This window comes from Malus domestica, chromosome 02 (assembly GCF_042453785.1).
Source record: "Malus domestica chromosome 02, GDT2T_hap1".
Taxonomy (NCBI): Eukaryota; Viridiplantae; Streptophyta; class Magnoliopsida; order Rosales; family Rosaceae; genus Malus; species Malus domestica.
Window position 1 is genome coordinate 27,000,009 of NC_091662.1, and position 21,534 is coordinate 27,021,542.

The following is a 21,534-nucleotide window of genomic DNA, read 5'->3' on the forward strand; positions in this document are numbered from 1 at the left end:
CATTTAAAAATTTAAAGGAAATCTTTGTGTCTCTAAAGGAATATTGCCTCCAATGGGATAATCCTTATAGTAGAATCCTTATATTTGAAATTTTAATGATTTTATGTGATAGTTTGATTAGGTGCACATTTTTTGTTTATGTTGACATTTTTTTAATTAATTAAAAACATTAAAAGCTTCAATCAAGATTGTGGACCCGTTTTCCACTCAACGTGCACCTTTTTCGTTTATATTAACATCTTTTTTATTAATTATAAGCATTAAAAGTTTCAATCAAGATTGTGAGCCTTGTTTTTCATTCAAGGTTGTTCCTATAGAGTCCTTATATGTGAGTACATACACTATGCATCTGGTGAGTTCTTATACTTTAAGGACTCACTTTCCGATCCATTGGATATTCTTTTGTCCCTATATTTGTTTTATACTCATTTTATATAGTGGTTAACTCCAATAGGGACACACTTACTTGAGTTGATAACTCTTAAATATTTAATATTATTTATATTTGAAATCACGAAAAACAAAACTATTTTATATGATTAAACTAAAGGAATAAAAAAAAAATTATTTTCAAAATTGAGATGGTTCCAGAGACATGGTGAGCAGAGAATAAAATCATTTGTTCCTGCTCTTCAAGCTGTTCAGCTCTGGTCATTCTTCATTGTCGATTTCTTGTATGAATTCACAAGAAAAAGAAGCAGGGTTTGCTTGAAGGGTATGTGGAGGCGAATGGCGACGATGATCTTTCAAGGACGGATGAGGATCTCGATGAGCTTAAAGGGTGTTTGAATATGCGATTTGCGTATAGCTAGCCATGAACGGATTCACGAGCTGTGTAGCACTTTAGTTCTTCTGTTTTTTGCTTTCAACCTTAAATGTCATTTTACAATAGGGTAAAATTGGTATTAAAGTTTTTATTAAAAAGTGAGGGGGGGAGATAAAGCTATGGACGAGTTTATCAACATTCATTATTTACATAGAATGTGTATGGGCTCCATCAAGTCTATTTTATTAGAAAAATACTAGGAAGAACACATTTTTATATCATATTTGGCAAGTGACATACGTCAATTAATGAATATATAATATTAGAGGTTGATTGCATGACTCACTTATCACGTAAGATGATACATTAATGTGGCATAAATATGTAGTCTACCTAGCATTACTCATTTTATTGAAACAATAATTTTCATTTCAGTCCAAGCATGCAAGCATCCCTTCTCATAATTTCAAAAAGGGAGATTCTAGAGAGATCATATTTTGAAGATCATATGTTGTGACAGTTGATGAATGAATTCATTATTTTAATAATAAAAAAAATAAACTCAATCATCAACCGTAATATCATGTGATTTATAAAATGTGGTCTAATAAGATAGTTTCACTAGCATTTTCCTTTAAGAGAATAATTTTAGCCAAACTACCTATAAATTACGTAATTCAGAAAAATACGCAGTTATCATCCGACCATAAAACAAAAATGAGAACTCCCGCATTCTTTTTCACTTCTCTCCCTGTCTCCCTCCTCTTCTTCCTCTTCACCTTCAATGCCATAACTGCCAACAACCTCATCCCTGAAACTTGCAAAAACTTTGCTCAATACGATCCAAACCTAAGCTACAATTTCTGTGTAAACTCTCTGCAAGCAGCGCCGAAAAGCCAGCGCGCCGGTCTTCACAAACTCGGCATAATCTCAATCAAGTTAGTCCGCAACAACGCAACGGACACGAGGCATTACATCAAACACCTTCTGAAAAACAAGAACCTCGACCCCTACGTAAGCGCGTGTTTGGGCGACTGCTTGGAGCTTTACTCGGATGCCATACCAACCATTAAGCACGCCCTCATGAATTACAAGTCCAAGAAATACGAAGATGCCAACACTGAAGTGAGTTCAGTCATTGACGCCTCCACAACTTGTGAAGATGGATTCGACGAAGGAAATCAGTTGGTTTCGCCATTAACGAAGCGAAACAGCGACATGTTTCAGTTGTCGATTATAGCACTGTCTTTTATCAATATGCATAATTCACTAAACTAAATCAATTGTGTGTGTGTGTGTGTATGTGTATATAGATATATGCACGAGTATATAACTGTCTTTGTTCATGAATTATATTTGTGCGTTGTATTTTTTTATTAATTATTAGTATTTATTTGGTTTGTTTTCTACAATACCTAGATTTCATGTTCGTCTATTGTTTTGTTTGATTGTCTGGTTGTTGTTGTTTGCAAGGTTGTGTGTAAAACAATCTGATTAATCAGAAGTTATGATTAGGAAGTTACTAATGGTGTGCTTTGGAAGATATATAATATCAACAAAGAGTAGCTTCTAATTAATCCTATTGTATTAAATTATTTTATGATAGAGAGGTATTGATGAATTACAAGTTCACAATGGGAATGGGAAAGATAACTACTAAGGTTTGACAAAATGTGTTCGTATGGTAATCGTGTTTGTACGTTATTTGTTAAAAATAAATGAGGTTCAATATGAGCCTAGTTTTGAATAAATGAAACGTCACTCCAAATTTGAAATGGTCTTCTATCTGCAATGAACTGATCGAGGCTTCAAGTTTCACGGCTAATTAACACCTCATATTGTTAGACGTTGATCTATCTCGATCTTATTATATCAGATTGTTGAAAAGAAATCTCATAACTGATTAGCTATTAGTCCGATTGTATAGAAAGAGATCTCAAGTTTAAATCCCTTCACGAAATTTGTAACATAACAAACAAAAAGAAATCTCATGAAGTATGTGGTGGAGCCTTGTGCCTTGTACGCAACCACAAGAAGTACTCTTTTGCTCGCTAATTAAGTTAATTGCTTAATGGATGAAACTATGGGTATTGTGTTGATGCTAGAACTGATTGTTAGATGACAAAACAATATGATGGGTGAATATTGTGAAGCTCAAATGGTTGCCATTTTATTTGAAAAGTGGATAAAGATAACATTCATTACACCCCAAGAGGTGTACTTACACGTGGAATACATGAAGCCAAACCCCCACATCAAAACTTTGAATAGAAAACAAAATAAAAATTTAACGAAATATCAAAAGTATCCTTAAAACTTGGAACGCTGTTTTGTATTAACAGAATGCAATATTTTCGTTAGTTTGTTAGATTGCACACGTCAGCTTAGTTAGCTTAGTTACTAAGTTCAACAACTGGTGTACAACTATAAATAGTAGCTCAACTGCTTGTATTTGGATTCATTCATTACAGTGAAATATTCATCGTGCTCAATATGTCTCTCTCTTTCTTGCTCTTCATTTTACTCAGCACTTCATTTTCTTGAATCTCGATCTTCCTGGAAATCATGATTTCTCTTTAGTTATCATTTTGGAGTTTACAAGGACTTTAGCTAAAATTGCCCCTATGTCACAAGAAAAGCTAACCAAATCCTGTGAGTATTGATCTAAGCGCCGTTTCCTTCATAACAACGTATAATACTTCAATTTACTCTGCCATTTGTTCTACATCAATTTGATACGTTTGTAGATATAATTTCATTATTGGTTATGTTAACCGAAGATAATTGAGAACAATGGAGAATCGTGCATACAGCCAGGGACAGGATATGTACCTCTCTTCCTTTATCGCCTCCGACAAGTCACCTGGAAAGTGCTATTGGAAGAGGGGATATGGCCGCTGGAACAGGGGACGACAATGACTTCAACTCTCTCAAAAGTTACCTCTTTTGGTCCATATGGGTATATGATTGAGTAAACTATAAATTTCGCCTCTAAATTTTCACCTAGCTTTTGATTTCCTCCTTAAACTTTTTAATTGAAAAAGTAAGTACTCAAATTAATTTTTTTGGCTGATTCCCCCACCGGTTAGTTTTGTATTCATTCCATTCAAATATCTGTTGGATGGAAGCATGTGCACAACATGTGAGGATAGTTCAATCACTTTATTCTTTAAAATAATTGAAAATCCTAAATTTTCTAAAATGTCGACCTCTGCAAATATGTGTGATTCTATATCTTTTGTATCTAAAAGTCCAGCAAAATGATGCTTTTATCCTTAAAAAAGAGTCACGTGATGAGCACGTGATAAGAGTTAATGTTAGTTTTGATGGAATATAAGGAAAACTAATGGTCGGGGGAATCAGCCAAAAGAATTGGTTCAAGTCCTTAATTTTCCAATTAAAAAGTTTAGAAGAAAATTGAAGCTGAGTGAAAGTTCAAGAAGAAAATTGGCAGTTTACTCGGTATTAAATCCCCATAAAATTTCCTCATTGGAGAGTTTTCCGGCCAACGCGTGTTATAGACGCAGGAATGAGATAACTTGGAGAGAGTTATTTCGGTCACTGTTGTATGGCAAAACTTTTTAAGCATTGTAATGGGATCCAGCTTCTACAGCAGCAGTTGCCCATAAGAATGAAATTCATAGCAAACTTATTACAAAAGCAACGTATCATCGAGAAAATACTACCCATGCCAACGCACACAATCACAATCCCGAAAGTATTTCGTACAAGTCATGTTTGAGAGTGCTTTCCATGGTGTCATGTGTGTTCCCAGATTCTTCATAACGCTTTTCAAATATCCAAAAGAGAAAATGTCCCCAACGAATCAAGTAGAAGCGAGCCCTTCATTCATTACATCCTTGAAACAATGAATCACGAATCCAAAAGAATCAGAAACCATGTAAGCATGTAATGAATGATAATACACTTTCAACTCACAGACACGTTAACCATACAAACCAGAACGTGAAACCGTGTATGAAAAATAGCATTTAAGATATCGGAAGGAACACAACCAATCAGCAGACTGATTGGACACAAGATGTCATTGTTTACGACTGAAGCATTGCAAAGACATTGATAAGTTTTAGTTCCAGGAAGACAACTCTTTTCAGAAAGATGCAAATTATTTTCAACCACCGTGGTGATCAAATTTCTACGTCACACGGGCAGAAACAAAATTACGTTCAAACAATTCATGCAAAGAGAAAAAGCTGCTGCAAAAGAGAGTTACGAAGCCATTGGATGGTTATAGATGTACTCAATGGCCAGATTAGCGGAGTCGATCCTAACAGCTTCCAAGTCTGGAATCTCTAGCTTGAACTCTTCTTCTAGAGCAATAACAATCTCCACGTTATCCAAGCTATCCAAGCCCAAATCCTTCTGAAAATTTACATCAGGAGTCACCTGCCAATAATTGACGGAAAAATCGGTTCTCCCAGTAAATTTCAGACAAAAAAAAAGAATTATTTGATACTTGATAATGAAAGGAAAAAAAACATTCTGAAAGGGAGAAACAAAGTTATACTTATTGAATGAGGCAGACAAAAACGTCAAAAACAGAAGGAAGATTAGCAATCGTGCCATTGCAGTGCACTAATGAGGTTTCTAACATATTATATAAGCACTAAAACAGATCCCACAGGTACGGTTTTTGATTCTTATATCCTATATTTTGTTAATGATTGTAACCTATAAATACCAAAGCAGCCACCACGCACATGCTAATCTAGATTCCATAAAGCGTCTTATTCATAACCCAATTTTCCCTATAAAACCCAATACCTTTCAGATCTTGGCTAAGAGCTACAAATGACCAAAGTGTATCATCATCTTAAGTTTCATAACGGCTGATCTCTTTCATTAATCAAGAGATTTTGCCTCACCAACTGTCCTATGTGGTTCTTATAGCCCAATAAGCCTCAGACCTGTGAGCTGACAATATGTCAAAAGGTCATAGTTACAACCATGTGACCTTTACTCCGAAGATTTTCAAAAAAATCTCACCAACCAATGCAAGATCAACGAAGAGATAGTACAACGTCAGCATTCGAAGCCAATAAAATGTACATTACATCCTCCAAAAATAAGTATAAAAATTTGTTTTCTTCCTCTTGCATTCTCACATCAGCTAAATATAAGACTACAGGTTCAAGTTCTACCCACGAGTCCACGACTTCTTATCGAAGTCCCAAATACCATCACACACAAACACAAAAGAATAGGGCGTGATTAAGTAAACAAACTACGAATTCAGGCCAAAATTACTCCAACATTTCTATCTACATTGTACAGATGCATGAGCACTAAGATCCACAAAAATCTAGTTAATTCACATGCCCAAAAAGGCCTAAGATTAAACAAACATACAGAAAATAGATCCAAAATCTCATTTAATTATCTTCTCTTCTGGCATTATTTCATAAATTGGAACCCTAAATCGGACCTAAATTATTTCAAAAATTCATGGGGGAAATTGAGCTGAAATAGGAAATTGACTGATACAACACTAACTACAATTTACCAAAGATAAATTGAAATCGAAGTAATCTAGCAATCAATAGCTCTAACTACCCTTTGAAATCGAAGTAATCTAGCAATCAATAGCTCTAATTACCCTTTTGGATTCCGAGAAAACCGAAGAAAAATTAAAACAAAAATTGGGATTCGGATTTGTGATATAATGTTTACATTTTCCCGGGAAACAAACAGAAAGTAGAGACGGAAAGAAGGCTGACCGTAGAAGGATCGACTTTGGGGAAGCTCTTGACAACGGAGAGGACTCTGTCGGTGACCTCGCTTTTGGTCAGATGATCGTCGCCGTGCGATGACATCCACCGGAGAGAAGGTGGGGCCCATTTGCCTCCGGTTAGGGTTAGGGCTGGGTTTAGGGTTTGTACCGGAACTCGCACGTGCCGCAGTACGGCTGCTCTCAGAGCCATCTCTCTCCGTTCTCTTCTCTTGTGGTAAACTCTCTCTGAGTCTTTTGGTTGCTGTTGGGAAATGGCGTAGCAAACAACAGCTTAGTAGTCACGTGTTTGGGGCGTGATATCATTTTCTTGAGAGCAAGATTCTCTCGTCGTTTTTTTTCTCTCATTTTCTTCATTTTTATTTGAACGGTCACAATTAGGTTACGTTAACATATTATATTAATTTTATATATAAAAGAGAAAGACAAAATAAAGAATGTGAGAGAATGAGAGAAAATCCTAGTCCTTTTCTTGAACTTATTTTCCCTTTTTGTTTTTTTCACCATATGTTGATGTGATGACACACTAATCCTCATTGTTGGAACCAAATTTGCACATATCCGCGGGCGGAGGCGGAATCCAGTCAGACTAACCTATGATCTTCTATGAGGGGAGAATGAGGTTGATTGGGGGTGTGGTTGAATTCGGAAAGGACTACCTACATATCTCCGGAAAGGAAAATCAAACCACGGGTGCAATTCTATGAAAGAATTGTGAGAACCATCCTTGATGAATAGCCTATGGCAATAAATGAGTTCTCCATGGACGTGTCTACGTGTAGACAGCGACGTAAGAACCTCTGTTAAGCACACTACTACGTTGAACAATTACCGCAACGGCCTTAGCAAAAAAGATTTTCGTTGCCCAACAATTGCACGACGAAAGCTTCGTCGCCGTCTTGTCGTCACGCAAAGCACATGAAGTTAGGGTTTGCAAGACAAATGTTTTCGTCGCACTAAGTTTTAAGGGACAAATGACTTCATGGTGTAATATTTAACACCGTAAAAGGTTGTTCGTCGCACTGAATTTTGCAAGACGAACACTTGGTGGCACAATGTTTAACACCAAGAAGTTTTATTCATCACGTAAAATTTAACACCACGAAATTTGTAGTTGCCTTGAAGTAATGCCTACGAAAGCATTTCCTTGGGTGGTACTGCGCGACGAACGCTTTGGTAATGTTTGAACACATTAGGAGGGCAAGGACATTTTATCATTTTTCAGTAATTTAAAAATGATTAAATTGTAAGTAATTGGTCGTTGCGAGGTTTGCGCCGTCAGCGTTTCGACCCGTCCCGTACTCGCGTTGGAAGAGCAGGCAGGAGGCAGCCGTCTAACAATGGCTCATTCCCTAGTACACCTCGCCAGGCCTAGGATCAAGACTCTGATCGAGTATATAATAGTTAATTTTCCGGATTGATAAGTAATTTACACGAGATAAAAGAATTTTTCGTGGAAAAGCCTCCTCAAACCAATTTCACGCGCAAAATACAGTAATACTCTCTCTCTCTCTCTCTCTCTCTCCGCCAGCGGCCCATCCAGCTATAAATACGCATCTAACCGAAAATCAAAGGAAAGAAGCGAATTTCGAACGAGGCTCCGAGATCTCGATCTGTCCGATCAATCTCCGGCGAGATCTCGACCTTGAACCCGATCCGATCCTCGTAGATCCGAAATCGCCATGGCTCCCGTTTCGGCTCTCGCCAAGTACAAGCTCGTCTTCCTGGGGGATCAGTCCGTCGGCAAAACCAGCATCATCACTCGCTTCATGTACGACAAGTTCGACAATACCTATCAGGTAATCGCATCCTTCCCTCTCCAAATCTTTCTGCAATTTCTGTGCGGTCTTTCGATTCTTCGAGCTTTTGCTGTTTCATTTCTGTCAACGTTTGCTATCAACTGCAACAATGTCTTGGATTGATTGATGGTAGGTTTCTAGATTGCAATTGCTTTCGTTTACAGTGTTAGTGTTCAAACGAACTGCTGTGGGCTGTGATTGATGTCGAATTTCGAATGCTTTCGTCTGTCGAAAATTGCGTTTTGTAATTGTCAAATTTGTAAATAATGCTGGTTGGGTTTGTGGGGATCATGGGCTGGAACTGCCATTATAATCCAAAAACTGGTTGCTGTGCTGTAGTGGCGGGACTGTGTCTGCTAACTGCTTTAGTGCACTAGGGCAATTTTCTTTTATCCGAAATATGTTAATTTTAATAAGAGAGGAGATTTATGTAAAACGAGGGAGTTACTTGGATTACTGCGTTTGAAAACGAATAAGTAAAAGAGAATGAGTGGGAGCTGAATTTTTTAATTAACTCGATTTGTAACAGGTTGTTATGAGTAGCGCTGGTATAAAATTTTAGAAATAGAAGTTTGTTATGATAATCTTCCTTTTCACTTTGGACTGGGGAAGAAGATTTAAGAAATTTCTTAGGACTTTCTTCAAATTATGCAACAGTAAACACTGACCTTTCGTTGACCAGTATGGGGTGGGGATGAGATCAAAAATAAAAGTTGAGGCAGGGAACGATTAGGATGTGGCTTGTTTGGGGAAGGGGGATCAATTGTGATCTAGGTGTGGGGAGGGAGGAGGTATCATTCTCCGCAATAGGATCCTCAAATAAGGACCTATTTCTTATATGTTAATGTATTTAGCTCTTCGTAGAGAAACATATCAATCTCAAAAAACTTTATGAGAGAATATATATGCAAATCTACCCGCAGACTTATGTTACGGAAATGCATGTCAGTTGTTAGATCAAATAGGTTGGTTGAGATATGTGTCTACGATTTGGGTCCTTATTAGATATCAATCATATGTATAATGCCTGAAATACAGCTCCTTATTTAAAACACTTCTTTGTTATTTGTGTACGTATATTTTATTGTTCATCTCTTTCAGTAACTGCTCAGATAACCTGATTACCATTCATTTCTTCGTTTTTCTCATTTTGGTTGGGTTCTCAGAATCTTTATACATAAAATGTCATTTGTCGTACTTAAATTTCTTCCGCTGTACAGATATCTACCCTCAATACTTAACCTACATGTTCTGAATTATTTGTTTAAGTTTTCTCTTTTTTAGCTCATGTGTTTATTTGTTGCAACCAGGCTACCATCGGCATTGATTTTCTGTCAAAGACAATGTATCTTGAAGATCGAACTGTTCGATTGCAGCTCTGGTTAGTCTTTATCCCTTTATTTAGTTTTTGGTCTTGTTGATGTTATAACTCCCTTTTTCACATATAAGGTTAAATTTCTTATTGACATGATGTTGCTCAGCATTCTCATTCCATGATGTGATGTTAAATGATGGTTATTAGGCTTCTTTTATACAAGATATTGTCTCTTGGCACTCACTAGTACTCATATTAAAATGTTTCAATTTATGCCCTCGAGGCACATTTCACACTATTTTTTTTTTTTTAACATTCGCTCTGAAGCTGTGGGGTTGCTTTATATTTTTCTTAGTGATTAGCAGGGTTTCGTACTTAAGTCATCCTAGAACAAGATTGGCATTGTGGGAATATTTTTTTATCTCTTGATACATAAAACCTTATAAATTTTGAACAGGGATACTGCTGGGCAGGAAAGGTTCAGGAGTCTCATTCCTAGCTACATCAGGGATTCCTCTGTGGCTGTCATTGTATATGATGTTGCAAGTATGATCTCTCTCTCTTTCTCTCTCTCTCTCTCACGAAAGTAACTTTGTTGAACTTGAAGTTTATATCATTTTAATTAAATGACGGGGACTTTATGTTTATGTTTGAAGTTGAATTTAACTAAATATTTTTGGCTCATTCTTATGGTGTAGGCAGACAATCATTCCTAAACACTTCCAAGTGGATTGAAGAGGTTCGCACTGAGCGGGGAAGTGATGTTATCATTGTACTTGTTGGAAACAAAACAGATCTTGTAGACAAAAGGTAGTTATTTGCTTGCTTCTCTGCAGTAAGTTATAGAGAAAGTTGATTCTTGTGTTTCCTACTGCAATTTCACTTTTTAGTTCGATAGTCATGTGCATGTGGTCTTCATGGCAATGATTACGTGCATTTATTGCAACATTTCCATCCTATTACTTCATTTGCATGAAGAAGATGATTTTTATCAAGCTGTGCGGATGTTCATTTGTAAAACATGTATGGAGAATACGTGTTTCCTACTATAGATGGGAACAAAGAGGGTGATACTACAAGTTTTCCCCTCAGGTTGTATCTCATTGTCAATTAGGCTAGCCTCTTGCATCTGATTTTTCTTGTCACTTATGGTGCTCATATTTGGGTTGTATTGTGGACGGATGGACAGGCAAGTTTCTATAGAGGAAGGAGAAGCCAAAGCTCGTGACCTCAATGTTATGTTTATTGAGACCAGTGCCAAGGCTGGCTTCAATATCAAGGTAAGCTACATTTCTGCCCAGCGAGTTGTATCATATTCCCTGTAATGCCTTAACGCATGTGTTTGCGCTACTGTTGAGTACTTGATCAGTACATTGGATTTAATTTCTCTTGATTCCACTACAGGCGCTGTTTCGGAAGATTGCAGCAGCTTTACCTGGAATGGAAACACTTTCTTCAACGAAGCAGGAAGACATGGTTGACGTGAACCTGAAGTCTTCGAATGCAAATTCATCACAGTCGCAGGCACAGTCAGGCGGGTGCGCTTGTTAATTTTACCCCGTTACTTGTATGCTCTGCTTTGATCCTACAATCTGTAAAGATTAGTTACCGTCCCAGTCGTCCCGCCATTTTGTAGCATTTGAAGTTTTGTGTTTGGTTGATTGTTAAAGGAAGTGTACACTGTTTGCTTGGCTGAGCTTAGAATATCAGACTTTCAGATTTTCAGTTGATAGTAATTAAAAGAAACATTTACATTTTTTTTCTGCAAACTAATTTTAATAAATTCCTATGGTTGTATTGTACGGGTATTTTCGGATATTAAAGTGTGGCATTGCGCATTGGTCGGAAACCTCTCAACTATTGTGTATTGTACAATTATTAATACTAGCCTATTGGCATGCGCTCCTCCAGCTGATTACCTTTCTTTGTTTATTATGCGTTTATAATTTGTTTTGTAACGAATATACAGAAATAAAAACAAATGTCAATATAGTTATAATTTATAATTTATTGTCTTGAATTTTTTATTTTATTTTATAAATTTATATTAGTTAGTAAATTAAGGTTTAAAGAGATATTAATAGTTTAGTTAAAAATCAAATAGGTGCAAAGAGTAAGTTGAATGTAAAAATACTGTAATTGGGCCAACACAAAACTAGCAAGAAGCCAATATCCAGAACGTGACCAAATTTTCGGCCTAATTCCAAATCATTAGTCGCAGTTGGTGATGTCGTCGCGAGCGAATGCCATCGGTCCCTCCGCGGCGCCAATCATAGGTTGGTCTGGTGGATTCACGAACACGCGATACACTTGCACTTCTTCTCTAACTCCTCCTCAGTCCTCCAAATCTCTCTGTCTTCTGCTTTTCTCTTGGCCGCGCAGATATTTTATGGATTTACACGCGGCAGGTTCTGATTGGTGGACAGGTATGTGAAACACACAAATTGTGCTGTGTGGCTTTTAATCGAATCACGATTCTATTTTTCGCCACTGTTTTCGAAACAAATCCAAATTCAAATCCTTGAAGAAGGCCAAAACAACAACAACAACAACAACAACAAAGCCTTTTCCCACTAAGTGGGGTCGGCTATATGAATCCTAGAACGCCATTGCGCTCGGTTTTGTGTCATGTCCTCCGTTAGATCCAAGTACTCTAAGTCTTTTCTTAGAGTCTCTTCCAAAGTTGTCCTAGGTCTTCCTCTACCCCTTCGGCCCTGAACCTCTGTCCCGTAGTCACATCTTCGAACCGGAGCGTCAGTCGGCCTTCTTTGCACATGTTCAAAATCACCGGAGCCGGTGCGATGGCAAGTGCCTTCGCCCATGAGCGGTAGGTCTCGGGTTCGAGACTTGGGAGCAGCCTCTCCATAAATGGGGGTAAGGCTAGCCGACATTCACCTCTCCCAGACCCTGCGTAAAGCGGGAGCCTTGTGCACTGGGTACGACCTTTTTTCCTACAATTTCGGCTACTCCTACTTTACCTCGGATATCCTCATTCCCAATCTTATCCTTTCTCGTGTGCCCACACATCCCACGAAGCATCCTCATCTCCGCTACACCCATTTTGTGTACGTGTTGATGCTTCACCACCCAACATTCTGTGCCATACAACATCGCTAGCCTTATTGCCGTCCTATAAAATTTTCCCTTGAGCTTCAGTGGCCTACGACGGTCACACAACACGCCGGATGCACTCTTTCCATCCAGCTCGTATTCTATGGTTGAGATCTCCATCTAATTCTCCGTTCTCTTGCAAGATAGATCCTAGGTAGCGAAAACGATCGCTTTTTGTGATCTTCGCTAGATTGCTCCGGTCATTAGTGTGGATAAGTATATAAATAGATAGAGATAGGAAAGCAAACACAAGATGTACGTGGTTCACCCAGATTGGCTACGTCCACGGAATAGAAGAGTTCTCATTAATTGTGAAGGGTTTACACAAGTACATAGGTTCAAGCTCTCATTTAGTGAGTACAAGTGAATGATTTAGTACAAATGACATTAGGAAATATTGTGGGAGAATGATCTCGTAATCACGAAACTTCTAAGTATCGGAGTGTGGTGTCGTCTTGACTTGCCTTATCTGTCTCATAGGTAGATGTGGCATCTTCTCTGGAAGTACTCTTCCTCCATCCATGGGTGGTATCTTTAACTGGTGGAGATGCACAAGGTAATGTATCAATTTCACTTGAAGCTTACTTGTAGTTTCAGGCTTGGTCAAGCGCGATACAAACCATGTAGTAGGAGTCCCCCAAGTCGCCGAGCTAGGGGGTCTGCTGAAAGAGGTGACAGACAAGGTAAGCAATCAGAGCTCCGACTGATTGTTCACCTTCTCCCCATCTTGCAGCAACATGAAGGATAAAGAGAAGAAAAATGAGAAGAGATGATATGAGATACTTTTGCTTTTGAAGAAGTAACTTTCCACAGGCTTATTCTTGAACTGAGCTGGAGGGTTTTCTGGTTTCCTCCAGAGTATAAGGCCGACTGAAGAATTTGAGGGTCAAAACAAGTCCATCAAATCTAGAGTACGTTCCACCCTGCTGATATGGGATACTTTTGCTTTTGACAGAGTAATGAATGTATCGGCACGTGTGCTGTTACGCTTGTCTCCACATGCTTCCTTGTATCCTTCGCACTTGCCCTATCTGTTCCTCAAGCAGATGCGGAATCTTCCCTGGAAACATAAGATGTTGAAGATGAGTACTCGAGAGCAATGCCAGGTAAGTAATCAGGTAAGGGGTTCCAGGCAGTCAGTTCCTGGCTGGAAGCTTGATTCCAAGTGCTGACTGATTGTTCTCTTTCTCCTTGTCTTGCAGGTAAAAACAAGGCCAAAAGAAAAGACAGGGAAAAAGCATGATATGGGATACTCTTGCTTTTAACCCTGATGATATGAGATATTCTTGCTCTAGTATAGCTTGTTTGCAGAGGTATTATCGGGGGGAAAGAAAGCTGAATATTTCGAAAGGCTTCGTTGGGAGTGCCCTCTCAGATATGATGAAGGGTTGAGCATTTTTGCAGGTCTGCCTGTCCGTTGGGGATGGAGGTCGACATATATAGGAGTCTCCCTAACAACAAGTAGTAATGCTATTCCTTTACCCTGCTTGGTCATAGCACGGTAGTGGGAGCTGCCAGTTTCACATGTTTTAACTCTGTCAGAGCACTTTGAAAAAGTGGTCTGTGGTATCTGGCTCTCGAGATTCGGAGAACGATGCCTCTTCGATTTTTGAGAAAGCAATCATGCTGGGGGTATGACTCTCGAGATTCGGAGAGCAGTGTCTCTTCGATTTTTGAGGAAGTAATCATGTTGGGAGTCTGGCTCTCGAGATTCGGAGGGTGGTGCCTCTTCGATTTTGGAGCAAGCAATCTTGTTGGGAGTGTTGTCTCGAATGTGAGTAAAGGTTGGGCATGTTTGCTAGTCTACCTTGCCACGAAGCACAAAGGTTGACACACAGGGACTTTCCAATTATCCAGCAATGGTACTGTTCCTTTACCCTCTCTTCGATTTTGAGAAAGTAGTCATGTTGGGAGTCTGGCTCTCGAGATTCGGAGGACGGTGCCTCTTCGATTTTGGAGCAAGCAATCTTATTGGGAGTGTTTTCTCGAATGTGAGTAAAGGTTGGGCATGTTTGCTAGTCTACCTTGCCACGAAGCACAGAGGTTGACACACAGGGACTTTCCAATTATCCAGCAGTGGTACTGTTCCTTTACAGTTGTGGGTAATAATATGGTAGCTAGACCTTCAAAATTTATGTGTCTAAACTTTTGTTAGTGCTGTTTCTTTGCTATTCTTTTACCTTTCTTGGTCAGAGCGATGTAGTGGGAGCTGCAAGCTTCACGTGCTCAACTTTGGCAGAGAACTTTGGCAAAGTTATTTGTGGTACCCATGAGCTATTGTTGCGTGTGGGAAGTGGGTGATTGAACAGTAAGATTCATGTGCTTTCTACTTCACCAGAAGTCTTCGACAGAATGCCCATAATTTCTGCAAAGCTGAGTGTGCGTGTGACAGGTGTTGACAAGGCTAGAAAAGTAGGTGCCTCTTCGATTTCTGAGATCGGCCCTCGTGGTCTCTGAGCAGCCCAGCTTTTGAGAAAGCGAGCGCCTCTTCGATTGATTCGGAGAACGATGCCTCATCGATTTTTGAGAAAGCAATCATGCTGGGGGTCTGGCTCTCAAGATTCGGGGAGCAGTGTCTCTTCGATTTTTGAGAAAGTAATCATGTTGGGAGTCTGGCTCTCGAGATTCGGAGGGCGGTGCCTCTTCGATTTTGGAGCAAGCAATCTTGTTGGGAGTGTTTTCTCGAATGTGAGTAAAGGTTGGGCATGTTTGCTAGTCTACCTTGCCACGAAGCACAGAGGTTGACACACAGGGACTTTCCAATTATCCAGCAATGGTACTGTTCCTTTACCCTCTCTTCGATTTTTAAGAAAGTAGTCATGTTGGGAGTCTGGCTCTCGAGATTCGGAGGACGGTGCCTCTTCGATTTTGGAGCAAACAATCTTATTGGGAGTGTTTTCTCGAATGTGAGTAAAGGTTGGGCATGTTTGCTAGTCTACCTTGCCACGAAGCACAGAGGTTGACACACAGGGACTTTCCAATTATCCAGCAGTGGTACTGTTCCTTTACCCTTGTGGGTAATAATATGGTAGCTAGACCTTCAAAATTTATGGGTCTAAACTTTGTTAGTGCTGTTTCTTTGCTATTCTTTTACCCTTCTTGGTCAGAGCGATGTAGTGGGAGCTGCAAGCTTCACGTGCTCAACTTTGGCAGAGAACTTTGGCAAAGTTATCTGTGGTACCCATGAGCTATTGTTGCGTGTGGGAAGTGGGTGATTGAACAGTAAGATTCATGTGTTTTCTACTTCCCCAGAAGTCTTTGACAGAATGCCCATAATTTCCGCAAAACTGAGTGTGCGTGTGACAGGTGCTGACAAGGCTGGAAAAGGCTGGAAAAGTAGGTGCCTCTTCGATTTCTGATATCGGCCCTCGTGGTCTCTGGGGAGCCCAGCTTTTGAGAAAGCGAGCGCCTCTTCGATTTTTGAGATCAGCCTTCGTGGTCTTTGAGCAGCCCAACTTTTGAGAAAGCAAACGCCTCTTCGATTTCTGAGATCAACCCTCGTGATCTCTAAGCAGCCCAGCTTTTGAGAAAGCAAACGCCTCTTCGATTTCTGAGCAGGCGCCTCTTCGATTTCTGAGCAGGCGCCTCTTCGATTTCTGAAGCTTCGTCGAGTGCAGATTTTTATAGGGGCTGGCATTAAGTTCCAAAGCACACTTGAATCTCCACCAGTAGAAGCTTCATTCTTGCACTTCTAAGATCTTGATTTGTCCGACCTCTTCTCTCTTCAACACCTTTGAAAATGTCTGGCCCCTCCGACCGTCGTTTTGACTTGAACCTTGTTGAAGAGGCAGCCCCGCCTTCTCCAGACAACATATGGCGCCCATCCTTCGTCTCCCCTACTGGTCCTCTTACCGTTGGGGATTCCGTGATGAAGAATGATATGACCGCTGCGGTGGTGGCCAGGAACCTTCTCACTCCCAAAGATAACAGACTACTTTCCAAACGGTCTGATGAGTTAGCTGTTAAGGATTCGCTGGCTTTCAGTGTTCAGTGTGCAGGTTCTGTGTCTAATATGGCCCAACGCCTATTTGCTCGAACCCGCCAAGTTGAATCATTGGCGGCTGAAGTGATGAGTCTCAAACAGGAGATTAGAGGGCTCAAGCATGAGAATAAACAGTTGCACCGGCTCGCACATGACTATGCTACAAACATGAAGAGGAAGCTTGACCAGATGAAGGAAACTGATGGTCAGGTTTTACTTGATCATCAGAGATTTGTGGGTTTGTTCCAAAGGCATTTATTGCCTTCGTCTTCTGGGGCTGTACCGCGTAATGAAGCTCCAAATGATCAACCTCTGATGCCTCCTCCTTCTAGGGTTCTGTCCAGTACTGAGGCTCCAAATGATCCCCCTCCGGTGCCTTCTCTTTCTGGGGCTCTACCGACTGCTGAGACTTCTCCTAAGCAACCTTTGTGAAGGCTCCCTCTTGTGTGCTTATTTTGACTCATGTATATGTACATATTTGTAGCTTATCGGGGATATCAATAAATAAGCTTTCCTTCATTTCAACGTATTGTGTTAAATACACCAAAGCCTTCTTCGCTAAGTTCTTTGAATTTTCTTTTGTTAAAGCTTGTATGTTGAAGCTTTCTGAGTGGAGCATGTAGGTTGGGGTAGTGTTCTCTTAATTTCCCGAATGAGGAAAACTTCTCGGTTGGAGACTTGGAAAATCCAAGTCACTGAGTGGGATCGGCTATATGAATCTTAGAACGCCATTGTGCTCGATCCTGTGTCATGTCCTTCGTTAGATCCAAGTACTCTAAGTCTTTTCTTAGAGTCTCTTCCAAAGTTTTCCTAGGTCTTCCTCTACCCCTTCGGCCCTGAACCTCTGTCCCATAGTCGCATCTTCTAATCGGAACGTCAGTAGGCCTTCTTTGCACATGTCCAAACCACCGTAACCGATTTTCTCTCATCTTTCCTTCAATTTCAGCTACTCCTACTTTACCCCGGATATCCTCATTCCTAATCTTATCCTTTCTCGTGTGCCCACACATCCAACGAAGCATCCTCATCTCCGCTACACCCATTTTGTGTACGTGTTGATGTTTCACCGCCCAACATTCTGTGCCATACAGCATCGCCGGCCTTATTGCCGTCCTATAAAATTTTCCCTTGAGCTTCAGTGGCATACGGCGGTCACACAACACGCCGGATGCACTCTTCCACTTCATCCATCCAGCTTGTATTCTATGGTTGAGATCTCCATCTAATTCTCCGTTCTTTTGCAAGATAGATCCTAGGTAACGAAAACGGTCGCTCTTTGGTATTTCTTGATCTCCGATCCTCACCCCTAACTCGTTTTGGCCTCCATTTGCACTGAACTTGCACTCCATATATTCTGTCTTTGATCGGCTTAGGCGAAGACCTTTAGATTCCAACACTTCTCTCCAAAGGTTAAGCTTTGCATTTACCCCTTCCTGAGTTTCATCTATCAACACTATATCGTCTGCGAAAAGCATACACCAAGGAATATCATCTTGAATATGTCGTGTTAACTCATCCATTACCAACGCAAAAAGGTAAGGACTTAAGGATGAGCCTTGATGTAATCCTACAGTTATGGGAAAGCTTTCGGTTTGTCCTTCATGAGTTCTTACGGCAGTCTTTGCTCCTTCATACATATCCTTTATAGCTTGGATATATGCTACTCGTACTCCTTTCTTCTCTAAAATCCTCCAAAGAATGTCTCTTGGGACCCTATCATACGCTTTTTCCAAATCTATAAAGACCATGTGTAAATCCTTTTTCCAATCTCTATATCTTTCCATCAATCTTCGTAAGAGATAGATTGCCTCCATGGTTGAGCGCCCTGGCATGAACCCGAATTGGTTGTCCGAAACCCGTGTCTCTTGCCTCAATCTATGCTCAATGACTCTCTCCCAGAGCTTCATTGTATGACTCATTAGCTTAATACCCCTATAGTTCATGCAATTTTGTACGTCGCCCTTATTCTTGTAGATAGGCACCAAAGTGCTCATTCGCAATAAAAGAAATTTGTTGAATTTTGTGTGATGAAGAACAGTAAAATCCCACTTAAAATCCTCTTTATCCCAATCTTAAGTTCTTAACTATAGTAATAACACTGCCCCACCGATTGCTGCCGCTCTCCCTCTACCACTTCAAAAAGTCTGTCATTCACTCACGCTAACGCCAACCCTAACTAAGCAAACATGGCCATGCCAGGTCTCTCTCTCTCTCTCTCTCTCTGGTTCTTGGTTTGTGAAGATTAATATGGGTTTTGTTTATTTTGTTTAATATGTTACTGGGTTTTCATTAGAATAATCAAAACCTGAGGCTTCCTTTGGTTTGCTGACCAACTGTATGTATGAGAAGAAGAACAGAATATGAGGCAAAGCTTCAATTTTGGGCACTTAAATAGTTGTTTTTCTTTCTCCAGTTACAGACAATCACTCACATGAAAATTCCAATTGGATTTCGGATTCGGCTTCTTTTTTTTTTTTGGTTGACAAATTAGTTCTTTTAATTCATTTATTAATTTTTCTGTGCTTCTGGTGATTATTGTATGCTTTTAGCTGGTTATATATATTTTTTATTTGTATCTGTTATGTTTTTAGCTGGTTATTGTTAAGCATGTATTTGTCACATGATTCACCGCTTAAATGTTAACTTGATTGAAATATATGCCATATGAAAGTCTGGATCTTTTCAATGTTTAATTTTGATTACTGTTTGGCCTCCGCCTCGTTTGAATTTGCAGCTTCAGGCAAGCTTATGAATGAAATATTGTTAGTGCTGGCTTGTGCATGCATGCTTAAGTATCCCATTGTATCCGTTCATCAAAAGCTCCCGGGCATTTGATGAATGGAAAGAAGTGGTGACCGTCGAAACGCCTTTTATTCTGTTTTGAATCTTAGAATCACCGTCATTTGAAAAGGAACGTGTTCCATGTTTGCAGCTTGTGATTTGTTTTGCCAACCTGAGAGAAACTAGCTTGCATATGCTTTTGTAATTGTAAGAAACGAGAATGCGTGTATGGAAATGAGAGTGTATGTTACCTGCCTCTCAACCAAAAATTTGTATCCAAATTCTGGCCCTGGCATTTACCTGGTCTATACCACACCTTGAACTGCAGGGGAAATCACTGCATAGATGCCGTGTTTTCTGATTTCATGTTTCATGATTCTCCTGTTTGAAAAGCTTTAGTTTCTTTCGGTGAACCTATAACCTTAATAATTTGTTGCATGTGTGTGTATTTAAATACAGATAGCCAAGAATCGATCTTACCCAAAGAAGAAACTGTGATTGAACAAACACTATTTGTTAAACTTGGTCGTTGGCAATGGTGGTTTCTGGTGGTACTCAACGTCTTCTTCCTAATTGTGGGGCAGACTGCTGCTGTTTTACTTGGAAGATTCTATTATGACCAGGGTGGTAATAGTAAGTGGTTGGCTACTCTTGTCCAAACTGCAGCCTTCCCAGTCCTTCTCATCCCGCTTTATTTTCTTCCTTCATCCAAAGATCATGCAACTACTTCAAACCCACCTTCCATTAAAGTTCTTGCCTTGGTTTACTTCTCTATTGGAGTGCTCTTAGCTGGTGACAACATGATGTACTCTGTCGGACTCTTGTACCTATCTGCCTCTACTTACTCCCTCATATGCGCAACTCAATTAGCTTTTAATGCTGTTTTCTCGTACTTCATCAACTCTCAGAAGTTCACAATGCTGATTCTTAATTCAGTGATTATCGTGTCATTCTCAGCGGCTCTTATTGCTGTTAATGATGACTCTGGAGGACCAACAGGAGTATCAAAGGGGAAATATATCCTTGGCTTCATCTGTACCATTGGAGCTTCTGCATTGTACTCTCTTCTGCTTTCCCTCATGCAGCTTTCTTTCCAAAAGGTTTTAAAAAGGGAAACGTTTTCTGTGGTTTTGGAGATGCAAATCTATACAGCCCTGGTTGCTAGTTTTGCTGCAACTGTAGGTCTTTTTGCAAGTGGAGAATGGAGGAGTTTACATGGGGAAATGGTAAACTATGGCAAGGGACGAGTTTCTTACGTGATGACCTTAGTTTGGACAGCTGTGGCTTGGCAAGTTTGTTCTGTTGGTGTTGTAGGCTTAATTTTCGTGGTGTCTTCTCTCTTCTCCAATGTAATTAGTACTCTCTCTTTGGCTGTTACTCCTATAGCCGCTGTGATAATCCTCCATGACAAGATGAACGGTGTCAAGGTAATTGCTATGCTTCTGGCTCTTTGGGGTTTCGCCTCTTATGTTTATCAGAACTATCTTGATGACTCTAAAGCAAGAAGAAGACAAGCTGATGCTAGGGAACCACAAAATGATTCCTCTATTTAAAGTTTTGTTCATATCAGTGACGTTTTTAGTATTCGATCAATGCCATTCTCACATTTAAGCATATTGTTTATAGTTCTTTTGTTGCTTAGTAAGATTTATGACTCACGGTCGTCTAACATGTACAAGTTATCAAAATAGATAAACTATGACAGAAACTATCATGGGATGTAGTTTTTCTTGTGTCATAGGTAATGTTGATTTCGACCCTCTTATATTCTATCACATTTGAATTGCACTCTGTGTAAAGTAGTCCTTTGATCCCGGAGATTAGGAGTCAAATTTAGATTTCTACCTTCTAAACATGTATTATAGAGACCTTACATGATCTGGATGTGAATAATCTGCGGCAGTGCTAACGATGACTTGCAGGGCCAGTCCAGAGATTTTTGAGGCCCGGGGCGACGTAAAAAAAAGTGCCCTAACTTCATGTAAGAAAATTATTTATTTTCACACATAAGACATCGAAAAAATTATACTT

General features: G+C 39.7%; 4 protein-coding genes across 5 annotated transcripts; 3 read left to right on the forward strand and 1 right to left on the reverse strand.

Annotated features, from left to right (window-relative positions):
* Positions 1 to 1,267: 1,267 nt before the first annotated feature.
* LOC103427556 (putative invertase inhibitor) lies at positions 1,268 to 2,300 on the forward strand. The gene has a single exon (XM_008365619.4). It carries the CDS (start codon positions 1,364 to 1,366, stop codon positions 2,042 to 2,044), a length of 681 nt encoding a protein of 226 aa, XP_008363841.3. The 5' UTR covers positions 1,268 to 1,363; the 3' UTR covers positions 2,045 to 2,300.
* A 2,466-nt stretch (positions 2,301 to 4,766) lies between these two features.
* LOC103433339 (acyl carrier protein 1, mitochondrial) lies at positions 4,767 to 6,874 on the reverse strand. The gene is made up of 2 exons (XM_008371587.4): positions 6,505 to 6,874; positions 4,767 to 5,173 (listed from the first exon to the last, which is right to left on the reverse strand). The coding sequence occupies exons 1-2, from the start codon at positions 6,706 to 6,708 to the stop codon at positions 4,997 to 4,999; spliced, it is 381 nt and encodes a 126-aa protein (XP_008369809.2). The 5' UTR covers positions 6,709 to 6,874; the 3' UTR covers positions 4,767 to 4,996.
* Positions 6,875 to 7,802: 928 nt separating this feature from the next.
* Positions 7,803 to 11,478, forward strand: LOC103433340 (ras-related protein RABH1b). Its single transcript, XM_008371588.4, has 6 exons — positions 7,803 to 8,314; positions 9,625 to 9,695; positions 10,087 to 10,175; positions 10,328 to 10,439; positions 10,819 to 10,909; positions 11,034 to 11,478. The coding sequence occupies exons 1-6, from the start codon at positions 8,198 to 8,200 to the stop codon at positions 11,178 to 11,180; spliced, it is 627 nt and encodes a 208-aa protein (XP_008369810.1). The 5' UTR covers positions 7,803 to 8,197; the 3' UTR covers positions 11,181 to 11,478.
* A 356-nt stretch (positions 11,479 to 11,834) lies between these two features.
* Positions 11,835 to 21,291, forward strand: LOC114823391 (probable purine permease 11). 2 transcript variants are annotated; one of them, XM_070817392.1, is made up of 2 exons: positions 11,835 to 12,055; positions 19,963 to 21,291. In XM_070817392.1, the coding sequence occupies exons 1-2, from the start codon at positions 11,857 to 11,859 to the stop codon at positions 21,054 to 21,056; spliced, it is 1,293 nt and encodes a 430-aa protein (XP_070673493.1). In that variant the 5' UTR covers positions 11,835 to 11,856; the 3' UTR covers positions 21,057 to 21,291. The 2 variants fall into 2 exon arrangements, with proteins under 2 accessions (XP_070673493.1, XP_070673496.1); XM_070817395.1 differs by lacking the exon at positions 11,835 to 12,055 and adding an exon at positions 18,721 to 18,921.
* The last annotated feature ends 243 nt before the right edge of the window (positions 21,292 to 21,534 follow it).